At 40.6% G+C, this 14329-nt stretch overlaps 1 protein-coding gene across 1 annotated transcript; it reads left to right on the top strand.

Moving 5' to 3' along the window:
• Positions 1-2024: 2024 nt before the first annotated feature.
• pdcl (phosducin-like) lies at positions 2025-7653 on the top strand. Its single transcript, XM_034123407.1, has 4 exons — positions 2025-2160; positions 3373-3555; positions 3661-3842; positions 6295-7653. Exons 2-4 carry the CDS (start codon positions 3381-3383, stop codon positions 6856-6858), a joined length of 921 nt encoding a protein of 306 aa, XP_033979298.1. The 5' UTR covers positions 2025-2160; positions 3373-3380; the 3' UTR covers positions 6859-7653.
• Positions 7654-14329: the final 6676 nt, after the last annotated feature.

Genomic DNA, 14329 nt, shown 5'->3' with positions numbered 1-14329 from the left:
AACTAAAGGTGCCAAATAAAGAAGGCAATACAAGTACAACATTTCGTTCTGAAACTTAGTGAAGTAGAAGTACAAAGTAACAGAAAAGGAAAATACTCAAGTAAAGTACAAGTACCCCAAAATTATACTCAAGTACATTCCTTGAGTAAATAACGTTACATTCCACCACTGCGAGAAGCTCTGTGTGCAGTGCCCAAATTGATTCTGTGTCAGCCCCTGCTCTGTGTTGTGGTGCAGGGAACACAGATGATGTGTATTGTTCGATCAACATAATAACCCTTCCTTCGTCTTCTCTTTAGATTCATCATGCATGCTATATGTATTACTTGAACTCTGCTGCCCTCTGGTGGTTGCCAGCATGGGTGTCACTTTGTCTTGAAAGTGGTCGGGACACTTTTCCCGATCAAAAATCAAATGGTTATATGCTCACCACCCTTTTTAATGATTATTTGTATGTATTTCACTGGTAGCTGTATGCAATGTGATATCAGTTTTCTGTGACTATTTTTAAGAGATATCAATACAATTACAATTTGTTTTACCAATAATTAAAACAATATAGTAGCACTAATAAAAACGTTATGAATAAAAAAGGCAATCACAACTAAGTGTGTATTTAACAAATATTTAATCTGAAGTATGAAACTGTATTTTTATTTATTTATTATGTTTTATTTGTTTCTTTGATGTAATTTTGTATAACTTTGTATGTCTACCACGATGTGAACTTTTTTGTATACAAAATACTGTATATATGATGATCATATGTTATTGAATACAAAATTAATAATATCTCTTGTTGCTCTAACTTGTCTTTTAACTGATTTTAAATCAAGTCTGGAGTGTATTATATGCGTTGCACATATTTGTTTCGGCTAATCGCACCCTAAATGTCAAACTCTCCAATCTGTTTTTGTTACTCAGCTTCAACCAATGTGCTTTACGTAAATATAACATAGGTAGTTATTCAGTTTGCTTTAGCACCATGGCCAGTCTGCTGCCAACATAAAACACATAATATATAAGCAGAGGTGGAAAAAGTACTCAGATCTTGTACTTGAGTAAAAGTAGAAGTACCAGTCTAGGAATACTGTGTTACAAGTCAAAGTCCTGCATTCAAAATGTTACTCAAGTAAAAGTAGAAAAGCATCAGCATCAAATAAAGTTAAAGTACCAAAAGTAAAAGTAGTCATTGTGCAGATTGGTCCATTTCAGAATAATATATGTTTTATAATGATTGATCATTAAAGTGTTCTCAAAGCTGGTAAGGGTGCAGCTAGTTTGAATGACTTTGTATACTGCAGGGTAGCTTGTGAATTTACTCCAGGTGGAACTAAAGTCTGATTTAACACTTGATTAGATTGTTTATCCACAAACTCAATGTAGGCTATTACATAAATGTAGTGGAGTAAAAGTACAATATTTACCTCTGAATTATAGTGGGGTAGAAGTACAAAGTAGCACAACATTGAAATACTTAAGTAAAGCAAGTAGGCCTACCTCAAAATACAGAGCTTGAGTGAATTGACTTAGTTACTTTACACCACTGCATATAAGTAACAATATATAAGTGATTAATAGAAATGCCTGAACATTGTACTTAAGCAGAGTACTAGCACATACATCCCATGTTCCTGAGAACATGCAGATACTTTCACACAAAGAGATTTGTGGCTCAGTCAGCAGGGGCTTGGACTGTGAGCCGTAGGGGCGCCGGTTCATGTCCCCGACCAGACCTAAATATGGAGTGTGGACTGCTACTTGGAGAGGTCCCAGTTCACCTCCTGCCCTGCCGTGGTACCCTTGAGCAAGGCACCGGACATCCCTCCCAATTCAATTCAATACAGAAGTTCAGAACTACCTCTTTTTTTTAATGCATAAGTCATCTCTTTTCTTTTCTGAGATTAATGTATTTGTATGCATGGTCCTTGTTTAAATAAATACATAAATTATATAATTAAATGACACCTATGGTTGCCAGGTCAGTTTTGACAGACAGCTCGCTGAAGGCGGGCTCCTGATGACGGAGCCCCGCCTCCTGCACTCACTCCTCTGTCTACATCCGTGACGGGGGGTTGCTGCAGCTAAGCTAGCAGATTAGCTCACGGGAGCTTTGGGAGTTGTCACATTTCACTGACGGTAGCGGGTCATACAATCAAGGTAAGATCCTAAAACAATCAACATTATTAATGGATTTATTTTATTATTTCTTAGCGGGGTAATATGTTGGTGAATATATTTTAAAATCTGTGTATTGCTAGTTAATGTTTCTGGTTGTCACAGGAACTAGCTTAGCCTGCTTAAGCTAACCTGGCTCACTTTCTTTAACGCTAGCTGTCTTCTACTTCATAATGAGGATAATTGGATTGTCTCTATCCTCTTTTGAGTTGCCTTTAGATGCTAAACGGAATAGCTAAATTAGCCAAGAGCTTGCTAACAATATCTAGCCGGTTTAGCTATCTTATCTCTCACCGCAACAGGGAGAGTATTGACATGAAATAAGGTGTTGGCAGCAGGCCTTTGCTCCTACTGTTTACATGTTGTTCAATGCATTTTATTCCAACAGAGGAGAGATATCCAGAATCAGAATCAAGTTTAGCTCACGGGAGCTTTCGGAGTTGTCACATAGCTGAGATATATTGTCTTGTTTCATGTTATGGCAACACTATCACACAAAAGAGCTGTAGGTTTTTTGTTAGGCTTTCTATTATCTTCCATTTTGCTGCATGACCTGTGAATACTGAGTGGGATTTCTAAGGGATGTGTGCCTCCTTGTCTGTCCATCTGTGCACAGAAGAAGGATTACACACGGCTCAGTGCACCATTAAAGCCCTCTCAGCACACGTTTTGCTGACACACTTTACTATAAGCTATGTATGTATTGTGTTTATGTCCTATTTCTGAAATAAACCCTTTCACACCGACCTCCGATAGCTGTCGATCTGGATTACTATGCTCCATTGACTGAAAACTGTGCTAAAGCTATTGTGCCATGAAGCTATGGGTAATCTCTAGATGTGTTATCTATGAGGCTTTAAAGATGAAGCTAATGGTAGTTCTGTGTTTCTGTCAACTGAAATGCAAATGATCAGTCAAATGACCCGGAGCAAAGGCATCTGTCAACCTGAGGAATGGCTGTGGCAAGTCAAATAAGAATGTGAAGTTCGCTTTTGGTACCTCTATATGGATGCAAAAAATGCAGTGATATAAACATATGTTTTGTTTGCCTGACAAAGCAGATGTATACAATTCAAATGTAGAATGGAAAGAATAACCTTTTTTTTTTTTTTATCCTAGCATTGTGACCTGTTCTAAGTTGTATAATTAGTGAGTTGAATCTGTGCCCTAACACATGATTCCTGCTGTGTTCAGGTGCGATCATGACGACTATGGACGACAGGATTCTGGGGGAGAAGCTGCAGTACTACTGCAGCAGCAGCGAGGACGAAGGCAGCGAAAACGAGGATGAGGAGGGACAGAAAAAAACCATCCGGGAAGCTAACGTGGAGGAGCCGGAGATCGACTACAGCCCTGATGGAAGTGCTGTCAACACAGGTAATAACACCAGCACACATACACACCAAAAACAGTTCTAATAAGACTTCTGCATGATTTCATATTGGAAATACAGTGAGAGTGACACTTGCTGTTCTCTGTCAGGACCAAAGGGGGTCATCAATGACTGGAGGAAGTACAAGCAGCTTGAGGTGGAGCAGAAACAGGAGCAGAAGAAAGAGATGGAGAGGCTGATCAAGAAACTGTCCATGACCTGCCGCTCCGACCTCGACCAGGAGAAAGACAAACTGAAAGAGAAGGAGCTGCAGGACAAGATCAAAGGCAAAGTAAGTATGAAGAAGAAAAGAGATCCACATAGGAAAGTAAAGCCTGTGAGGACGGTTATTTAAACGTCTTGTTCCTCAATCCATACTTGCAGTTGGTGGGTGACTCCATCTAAAAACTGGGTCACCCTGGATAATGGAGCACCTGCTGTTTTTGAAAAGGATATATATAGACTAGATGTTAATTAGAAACAACCTGATTAACACAGTGGAGTCTGCAACTTCATTCTTTAGGTTCTTAAACAGCCTAATATGCATGAGTACATTTAGGGACACATATCACTTTGTAAGCTAAGCTGGTTGTTCAGCCATATTTACTGCACAGACCTATGAGCTGTATAAACTGGGGGTGGGTCAGGGTAAACATTTTCAAACCGGATTGATGTTGATCCTAACACTGCTCTGAATTTAACACTAGGTGTCTCAGACCCCATTTACACAGGAACGCAAACGAAACGCAAACAAACCGAATTCGATATCAAAAAAGTCTTCCGTTCACACGGATACGGCTCAATAAACGTGTCCCTTCACACGAGACCGCTGGACCCGCTGGAGACGCTGTAGTACATATGCCGGGCCTGTAAGTGGCGCTGTTCTTCCGACACAAAATACACCAAAAGCAGCGAAGAAGACCCCCGAGCATGGTTGCCATGGTTGCCTGGTTGCCCTTCTGTTTATGCCCCGCGGTGGATTTAGCAACATGTAGTAGTTCATGTAATTCTCCATGTCCACTTGTTGCTGATGGTTGTGGTAGAGGAGCTGTAGATTTTTGCACTAACATCTGTAGCATGGTCAGTAGCAGTAGCAGTAGCAGTAGCTACTGACAGTAGCTACTGACCATGCTACAGCAGTGAGCAGCAGAGGTGGGGAGAGGTGGGTCTATAGCTTCATCGTTATCAGGAAAATGATCGTATAGGACGTACACACGGAGCCGTTTGGCCCCCCAGAGCGTTCCGTCCGCAGATCTATCCACCTTCGGACCCGTTATCGTTTTTGGGGTCCGTTTCCGCGGTTCCGTTACGGCCTCGTGTGAACGTACGGGCTATACGAAAGAGAAAAGTAGCGGATACAACCCGTTTTGTTCCCGTGTAGGGTTGCAAAATTCCGGGAATTTTCAAAGATGGAAACTTTCCACGGGAATAAACGGGAATTTATGGGAATAAACTGGGAATTTTCTAAATTGAAGGTTGGCTCTTCATAGGGAACTAAAATATAGTTGGGGAAAGTATATTTTAGCATAATCTTGACTAAAACAAACAGATGCCATTCAAGTACACTTGAATATCCATGCCATAGCACACTGCTTACTGCATGGCTATTGAGACCACACAAAGGTTCGCAACAGGCTCACAAATGTGAGAGTGGAAAAACTGGTTGGCATTCGGGCAAACCTAAGGGTCTTTGAGCCTGACACAGCCATCCTCAACAAGACTGGACAGTGACACTGAAGAGGAAGACTCAGAGTTGGATGTTGATGAGGCCCAGGAAGAGCCCATTGACTGAAAGGGTTTAGCAAAAATGCAGAGGATAGCTTGAAGGAAGATTTGCATGTTTAATGGGACTTTTTGGAGGGAGAAGGGCTCTTTTCATTTCACATTTTGAATGGGACTTTGTGGGGATTTTTGGATGGGGGGTGCATTTTTGTTCATTTTTTAATGAGTGGGGTTGGGGAGGATGAGTAACATTTAACTCAACATTCCTGTTTTCGTTCTTCAATGAAACAAATAATTGTTCAATAAAATAATTAAAACTTGTTCTGTTCTACTTTTTAAAAAAAAATCTGTTGAAATGTCATGTTTTTTTGTTTAATTTTGCATCGAATATTTCCAAAATTCCCCAGCTTAACTTTCCATGGAAACTTTCCGGAAACTTTCCGGAAATTTACCGGAAACTTTCCGCCCCTTTGCAACCCTATTCCTGTGTAAACAGCACATCACTTGACTCAGCAGCCAATCACAAACGGCACATAGTGAAACAGTGAGAGCCAATAATGATCCTGTGGTGACTCCAGTCCACCTTGTTTTTTGGTTTACGTTCAATGTGGGCTTCAAATCCCAAGATGTCTCACCCCACAAAACACATGAACTTTCCAGAACTCAAACAAAACGTCCTGCGACTTCCTCCCTCCAAACTCTACTAAGATTTTACCCACCCGTAATATTGCAAAAGGCTTGTCAGATGCTAGCGTCTGCATTTGTTCTTTCCTAAATAAACAAAATATAATTTCATCACGTTGTCATATTGCTCAATACCAATGCCAAACAAGTTGGATTAGGTGGTAAAGGTTGTTGATTGCTTCTTTTTAATTTGCCAGAATGATAGATTATGGCAAATGGTGGTTGAGCTAGTTTACATAAAATCAAGTCTTCATATTCTTGGCAAGAAAACATATTTCCCAATTGGTCAAACTGTTCCTTATCCTAACTAAATGTGTTCCTCTCTGTCTGCCCCACAGATGACCGTGCAGGAGTACAACATGCTGCAGGAAGGACAGGATGACGAAGACTTTCTCCAGCATTACCGCATGCAGCGCATCGAGGAGATGCGGCGCCAGCTCTGCCGCGGCAAGCGCTTCGCTCAGGTCTACGAGCTGAGCTGTGGAGAGGAATTCCTGGAGGCTCTGGACAAGGAGGACAAGAGCATCCTGGTGGTGATCCACATCTATGAGCCCGAGGTGCCAGGCTGCGAGGCCATGAGGGGCAGCCTCATGTGCCTGGCTCAGGAGTACCCGCTGGTGAAATTCTGCAGCGTGCGCAGCTCGGCCATCAGCACCAGCGCTCTGTTCAGAGACAGCGCTCTGCCCGCCCTGCTCGTCTACAAAGCAGGGGAGCTGATCGGGAACTTCGTGCGTGTCACGGATCAGCTGGGGGAGGACTTCTTCGCCGTGGACCTGGAGGCCCTGCTGCAGGAGTACGGCCTTCTGCCCGACAAGCTGCCAAACATCCAGAAAATCATCCGCAACGGAGCCATCTTTCAGACCATCGTTAGCGACGAGGACTCGGACCTGGATATAGACTAGAGCCGTAGTGGCTAACATGCACGATCTGCTTGAGAAACATGCGCTCAGTTTGCATGGACTATAGATAATATAATGTATGTGGACCCCTGTAGTGATGACGGACCGAGCCAGGACTGCCCTGTTACAACTCGCACAGCAACACAAAAGAAGCATTTAAAAGTAAACGCACAGAAAACTATGTCTGCCACCAATGATTATTTCAGTTTTGACTAATCTGCTGATAATCATTTCAAATAATCCATAGATCTATAAAATGGTTGAACATAGAGAACATGCCCTTTTCACACACACAGGTTTATTTAAATGTCTCCCTTTGTCAGGTAAACCCACATAAATTCACTTAAATATGATATTAAAAAAAACATAGAAAAGCAGGAAATCGCCATATTTGAGAGGCTGAAAGCGGCATTTTCTACAATTTTGGCATGAATTGAACTATATTATCAAAATAGTTGGAGATATATTTTCAGTTTTATGCTGCAGCTTTACACAGAATATCAGTGACCACTCCACGTAACCATCAGTTATAATGAATATGTTAGTATCTAGGAATGATGATCCATGCTGAGAATGATGTGGATGTCAATGTTTTGTTTGTGCTGTGAATGTCAACTATTTATTCATTGTGGTATAACACATTCCCTGTTTTCCTTCATGTGCATCTTCAGTATAATTAATGTGTATCACTCTGTAGAATACAAACCCTGCAGCACCAACTGACTTTCGTTAATTTTATAACTTTTATATGTGCTGATCATTTAAAGTAGTGCGAAGAATAAACATGTTTGGACTCACTGTCTGTCTTATCTTTTATTTATCAGATTTGTCCTAGCTAGGAATGAAGGACCATTAAATAAAAAGGAGCTCAGAGATGTTAAAGCTGCACCACTCAATATGTGTCCACAGCACCTGTGGCCTGTACGACGAAGCCAGTTCAACAGACCCTGGATATGTTTGAATTACCCGGCTTAACTAACCCTAACAAACGAGATCTCGCTAAGCGGTCCTACGACGCTGGTTATGAACTCAGTAACTCAAGCCAGGGTTTCTCTGTTCGGCTGAGAGCACGTTGACGTGAAAGGGGCGGGGTTAGCAACATTTGACCAATCACAAACATGGACAAGCGTTCTGACAGCGCAGCGTCATACTTCATGAATTAAAAGTAAACTATCATGTTAGACAAATATGAAGAAGTTAATCTTTAAACATCGATGACTTAAACACTTTATCCAGGACAAAAGCAACATAGTTGCACCTGCAAGGTGAACACAGAACAGTTGGTAAAACAAAAACAACTACCGAGTGTTTGAATGCGTACATTAACAGTTTTATGATATCACTGCCCCATCTAAGACATGAGTGGATCTGACTTTAATATTTGACTCGAGTGTTTCGGCTCGAGAAGCTGACTTGATGGCTTTAAACTCTGCACACTGAGCTCTGATTGGTCAGCAGGCAGTGAGCTCTGATTGGTCAGCAGGCAGTGCTTTCACTGAGTTGATCTCTTATTTGGAACATAACCTGCTCCGGAGCAGGTTAGGTGTTCAGCATAAGTTACCATGGAGATCTACCCCGGTAAGAAGTGAACCTGCGTCGTAGGACCGGAAACCCAGAGTTAACCCTGAAGTTACCTCGCTAACCGAAAATCCTGCTCCATAGCACAGGCCACTGGTCTCACACTTCACTAAACGGGGATCAAATTCCTGCTGTACTGCAGACAAAAGGAATTCAACAGAGTTTAAACATAGCCTACTCAAATGTTGCTGTCTGACCTGGGCCCTGGCAATTAACATAAAAAAGACAATGTATTTCAAAAGAGATCCAGATGTCAGGCAAACAATTATCACTGTACAATTGGGACACATACACAACTTTTCAGAATATAATTAGTTAGGCCTGAAAATAAGTTCCACTGGAAGTTTTAATCAAGCTGTCAATGAACTGAGAGAGAAAGCACGCAGGCCATTTTATGCAATAAAAAGACAAATTCACATTCAAATTCCATTTGGCTTAAATAACTTAAAGGGGACCTATCATGCAAAATGCACTTTTGTACGTCTTTTATACATGAATATGTGTCCCCGGTGTTCCAGGGAACTCACCAAGTGTCAGAAAACACAACCCTCTCTATTTTCCTCCATACCCAAATCTCTAAAAAAGGGGCTGCAACGGATCTGATAAAAACTGATCCAGATTTGAACACTTTCCTGACGTCAGGACAGTGGCACTACGGCTATTGGGCCAACTCCACCAATCAGGAGGAGACAGTCATGGCCATTGCCGTTCGAAAGCGCTGGAGACGCTGTAGTACATATGCCAGGCCAGTAGATGGTGCTGTTCTGCCCTTATCTGCCCTTACACAAACAGAGCTAAAAAATGTAAAATTGAGCAAAATGAGGCATGGCTAAAATGCATGATCTGTTTGGTATTTTGAAAAAAAAAAAGTATAAATATGCCTTATATAGGTATGGTCCTACACTATATTATTCAAATATAGCATGATAGGTCCACTTTAAATCAGCATTAGAAGCCATCCTATTCTTTAGAAGCAAAGTTTGGGGCCCTCAAACAAACGTACAATTTGACAAATGGGAAAATCGTCCAATTGAAAATGATTACAATGAGTTTTGCAAGAGCATCCTACAGGTTCACAGGAGAACAACACCTGCAGAGCGGAATTATGCACATTTCCATTATTAATACAAATCCAGAAACAATCAATTAAATATTGGCTACATCGAAAAGAAACTGACCCCCACTCCTACCACCACAAAACACAAAAGAACGACCTCAGTTATTGGAACACTAAATCCCAAAGACAAAGTGAAATGCAATGCTATCGGGCTCTAAAAAGAGAGTGCACAGTGGCAGCCTACCTGAGCACAGTCAGCCTGGCCATAGAAACAGGCAGGCACAAGAAAACATGGCTACCATCTGTGTGGAGGAACTGCTGTGGAAACAGAGCAGCACACAATGCCAAACATGTAAACCTGTACGGAAACAGTTCTTCCAAGAATTCTATAGCAAGCATCCTCAATTTAAAAAAAATGAAAAACTCAAAGTAGTACTCGAGGAAAATAAAGAGAGCTGCATTCTTGCAGGACAGTTTGTCTCTGCCTGCCACAGAGGGAATTATTATTTTCTTATTATTGTATTATATGAATTGACTGAATTTTCCTTCGTTGTGTTCCTTGTTAAAAAACAACCAAAACAAACTGTTGTTCTTGCTTATGTTCAGAATTTAGCAGTTTGTTTCAAATGTGTACTTAAAGCACAAATGTGTACTTAAAGCGAGCTCCGCGCTGCAGTGGAACTGAGCCTCTGTCTCAGTTGAGATTTTTAAGGGGCAGTTAAAGACCCACCTTTTCCGACAGGCAGGAGGAGGTGAGTTAGTAGCTGTCTTTCATTGGTGTTTTATCCTATGTTTTACCTGCTGTTGTTGTATGCCTTTTATTCTACATGTTATAGTTGTACTGTGAATTGTGTCCTGTGTACTGTGTACTGTAAAGCACTTTGTACATTCGTGTTGAGAAGGGTGCTATATAAATAAAGTTTTACTTACTTACAAACCCAAATCCTGCAGCTCCTTTCGCTTTACCGTCTCTCAGCCTCTTCAAGCCCAGTATTTTTGGCTTCAAATCCACAAAATCTGCTCTCATCAACCTACAGTTTGATTTAGTTTCATGCAGAGTTTGCAGAAGAAAAGCTTTAATAAACCCAGCTGGTGAACATGGCCTTTAGCAGCTAAAGAGACAGATCATTCCTTCTGGAACTGTTAAAGACCAAAGAAAAGCTAAGAAAGGATTTACAATTGATATGTATTCGCTGCCGATGAAATACAACTTAATCCACAAAAAACGACTTTAATGGGGGGATCATTCTCAGTGTTGGGTTTAAATCTTCTATTGCTGTCGCCAAGCATCCAAAGAAAGTCAATTCATATTATTTATGTTTAATTTAATATTAATCAACAACAATTTTTTCTATTATAGGTTAAGCAACTCTGTAGTTTATAAAGTAATTCAAATAAAACCCACTTTTACCAGGTGCAGTATTGAAGCAATAACACAATTCAAGCATCACTATTTTTAAAACAATAATCTAGAATATAAAGTGCTTTAATGTGCCATTCTGCATGATGAGTCTTTTGACTTCAAATATATTTTGATGCTTAGTTGTAGTCGAGTACTTTTATTAACAGCACACTTTTTTAATGCAGGACTCTTACTTGTAAATTAGTATTTTAAACTGTAGTATTGCTACCTTTACTGAAGTAATTAATGAGTAGTTCTTCTACTACTGAAATGTAAACGAGCCGGGCTGTGAAAACCACTATTAGACATTATGGACTGTTTCAGAGCAGCAGACGTAAGAAACGTTGTTAAAGGTCCCATGTCATGCTTTTCTGGTTATTACCCGTCCCCTTGTGTGTTATGTACGTTTGGACCAATCCGCAGACTTCCTCACACACACACACTCGGCGGGACGTTGCGAGGCTCGCTGCTGCGAGGAGCGCTGCTGCGAGGAGCGGGAGAGTGTGAGCTGGCTCACTGGTGTGGGGTCGGCGAGACAGCGAGACACCGCGGAACTCAGCCTGAGCACACACACAAACTCTGGGTTGGGTTTCGCTGTCTCGCAGACGGCCAGTGGGCTCACAGGAGGTGGGGGGGGGGCAGGAGCTCCAACAAGCCGTTTAGGACAGAGAGTGAATACACATACTATACAGAGATGCTGTATGAGAAACCAATGTGAGTTTGGAACATTGAACAATTTAAATCTATTTTAGTAGACCTCAACAATGGAATTATGATCAGTAGAAATGGCCATGACATGGGACCTTTAATGTTTCTGTCATTAGTTCCAGCTGCTAGTCCAAATGTCTTCTCTGAAAAAGATCTTTCCTCCTGATTATTTCTCAGGAAATATAAACCACTTAATGTTTCTGAGTGTTTATAGTGGACCAGTTTAAAAGAGTAGCCTTATGTGAAAAATAACAGTAAAAGTCAGTAAACATTTTTTACATCTTGAAAAGAATAACACTTTTACTACTCGATCATATAAACACATACGACCCAGTGTCACATATTGCCTCCGTTTTCTGTAGAACTACTTTACGTTTCTCAATGTTTTTAGCTTAAAGTTTAAATAAGTAGTCGTAACAATGTGAAAAATAATGACAAAGTACATTTTTAGATGAATTTAGTTGCCAGAAGTTACCCTTTTTAATGTATTTATCTTATTTTGGTTACCCTTATAACAACAACAATGTCACAAAGTTCCGTATGACCTGAATGGCAGTAATTAAGCGAGTCACTGTGTCTGACCAGCTGTGATCCACTGGCTCCCTTCCAGTTCAGTAAATCCCCCGGAGGTGATTGTTGCTCACAGATTGTGTCGTTCCTTTCCACTCAATAATCACTCTCACAACAGGGAGAGCTGGGCTACAGCTAATCCCTGCAAACATATCAAAACTCACTTATCAGTTATTTTACAATTCACAGCATAATGCACTTATCCCATAGTCTAGTTTCCAGCTCATAGAGAGTCCCCCAAAGTTTATGATAGAAATGTATAGTACAGGTCAGCAGCAGATAGAAACTGCCGGATGCTAACTTGCATATGTTGGGCAATTTGCACAATTAGCCATAAATTGCGTTAATGAGCAACAATTACCATTATAGGCTTTGTTGACAATAGTAAAATAAATGGCTTGGCTGATTTGGACAATTTTGGAGTGGGTTTGGGGGGTTATTGAGGATGCTGAGTACATTTCTGACATTGCCTGGATCAAAAATGGCAGTTTTGACCAGATAATGCCAATATTTGTACTCTCTGTGGGCATGCTCAATAACCCCCATAACCACTCCAAAACTATCCAAATCAAACAAGTTGTTTTTTGTTACTATTCTTTACATATGTTATAATTCCATTCATCTTAATTAATGCAATTCATGCTAATTGTGCAAATTGCCCAACATATGCAAGTTAGCATCCGGCAGTCCCCAATGTGCTGGGGACCCCTACTATACATTTCTATCATGAAACTTTGGGGTTCTGGGGTTCAGTATGCTGGCAGCTAGACGATAAGGCCACCACATAATAACTTTGTGAAAGTATGAGCCACAAATCTAGAGTTGTGTGTCTCTCCTGAATGGACACCAGGCGGATGGAGCCTAGAGATCTCTGAGCAGCAGCAGCAGGGTGAGGCCGGGCAGCGCCAGCAGCCGGACGGACGTCTCCGCCTGGAGACCAGCAGCTGAGTGGTGTAGCTCGTGTCCACAAAAGGCGTGCTCCAGGAAGAGGTGGGTCTCTGCGTTGATGTCTGCCAGGAGGAGAGAATATGAGTCGCTATTACCATATGTTTTCATCTTTAAATATTTATTTTTCTTCAGTGACTTCAATTTATTCATTACAGATTTGAATAGTTAGAGAAGTGGTAAAATTAGATTAAAAAACGAAATAATAATAGTAATAATAACCAATTGGATATAAAGCAAATACATGAACTAAACATCCAAATGTCCTATATATTCTGTGTTTAAGAGGGAACGTTTTTGCGTGATTATTTAAAATTGTAGGAATATTATTTAAAAAATACATTATAAATAAGAAACAAAAAAGATAAGAAAAGGTAAATTAGACAGGGTAAAAATGGTTTGAAAATGAATTATTATTATTATTATTATTATTTCCCCTCATAGAAATAATTAATATAATTAAAAAATGCAACCCAATTAGATTCATGAAAAATAAAATAAATATACATGCACATATCTATCTATCTTCTGGGTTCAAAGGGATAGGAACATGTGAGTTATCACTATATTAACCATTCCAGCTGGATAGTTATCACTGCAATAATAAACTGTTTATTTATCAAATTATTTGACAACCTTACATTTGATTTGCTCCATCTCATAGAAATCTGTTTTAGGCTGATTACGAACAATGAATCACTGTTTAGTGAGATCTGCAATATATTGTTTCCAGCTGTTTCCTACATGCTATCACCTTTTGATTCACCCCTTTTCACCACTCATGTGTGCCCCCCCCCCTCATGTGTGCCCCCCCCCCTGCAGATTGTGCTGTTGGCAGGCTCGTTTGAGGCCGAGTTCACTAACATTTCCCCTGCTGCTCACATGACCTGTAAGCCTAACTGCTGTCTGCAAACAGGAAATCAATGGCAGCTGATGTTGGCACACTTTGAATGCTCAATGCAATAAAGCTGAACATTTGCTCTGAAAGGTTTCTGTTTGTAATGATACACACCGTGTTCGGACCACTCGTCCCACATGTGCTGGGTGTCCTCACTGTGGAATTCATGGTGTTCATGATGATCAGGGTCTGTGGAAATCCCAAAACACACAGAAATAATAATGAAAAATAAAAATGACCCCTAGGTGAGGTCAGACGTCTAAAAAGCTACAACGAGACAGCATGGACAGGATTAAGAGGAAACAGACACAAACAG

This window comes from Trematomus bernacchii, unplaced genomic scaffold, assembly GCF_902827165.1.
Source record: "Trematomus bernacchii unplaced genomic scaffold, fTreBer1.1, whole genome shotgun sequence".
Taxonomy (NCBI): domain Eukaryota; kingdom Metazoa; phylum Chordata; class Actinopteri; order Perciformes; family Nototheniidae; genus Trematomus; species Trematomus bernacchii.
Note: the sequence above shows the minus strand (reverse complement) of the source record. Positions and strands in the feature narration are given on the sequence as shown.

Excerpts from the sequence above, each read along its gene's own strand:
- pdcl (XM_034123407.1), top strand. The coding sequence starts at position 3,381 with ATGACGACTATGGACGACAGGATTCTGGGGGAGAAGCTGCAGTACTAC. Across the intron at positions 3,556-3,660 it reads TGGAAGTGCTGTCAACACAG|GACCAAAGGGGGTCATCAAT; the intron begins GTAATAACACCA and ends GTTCTCTGTCAG. Across the intron at positions 3,843-6,294 it reads AGGACAAGATCAAAGGCAAA|ATGACCGTGCAGGAGTACAA; the intron begins GTAAGTATGAAG and ends TCTGCCCCACAG.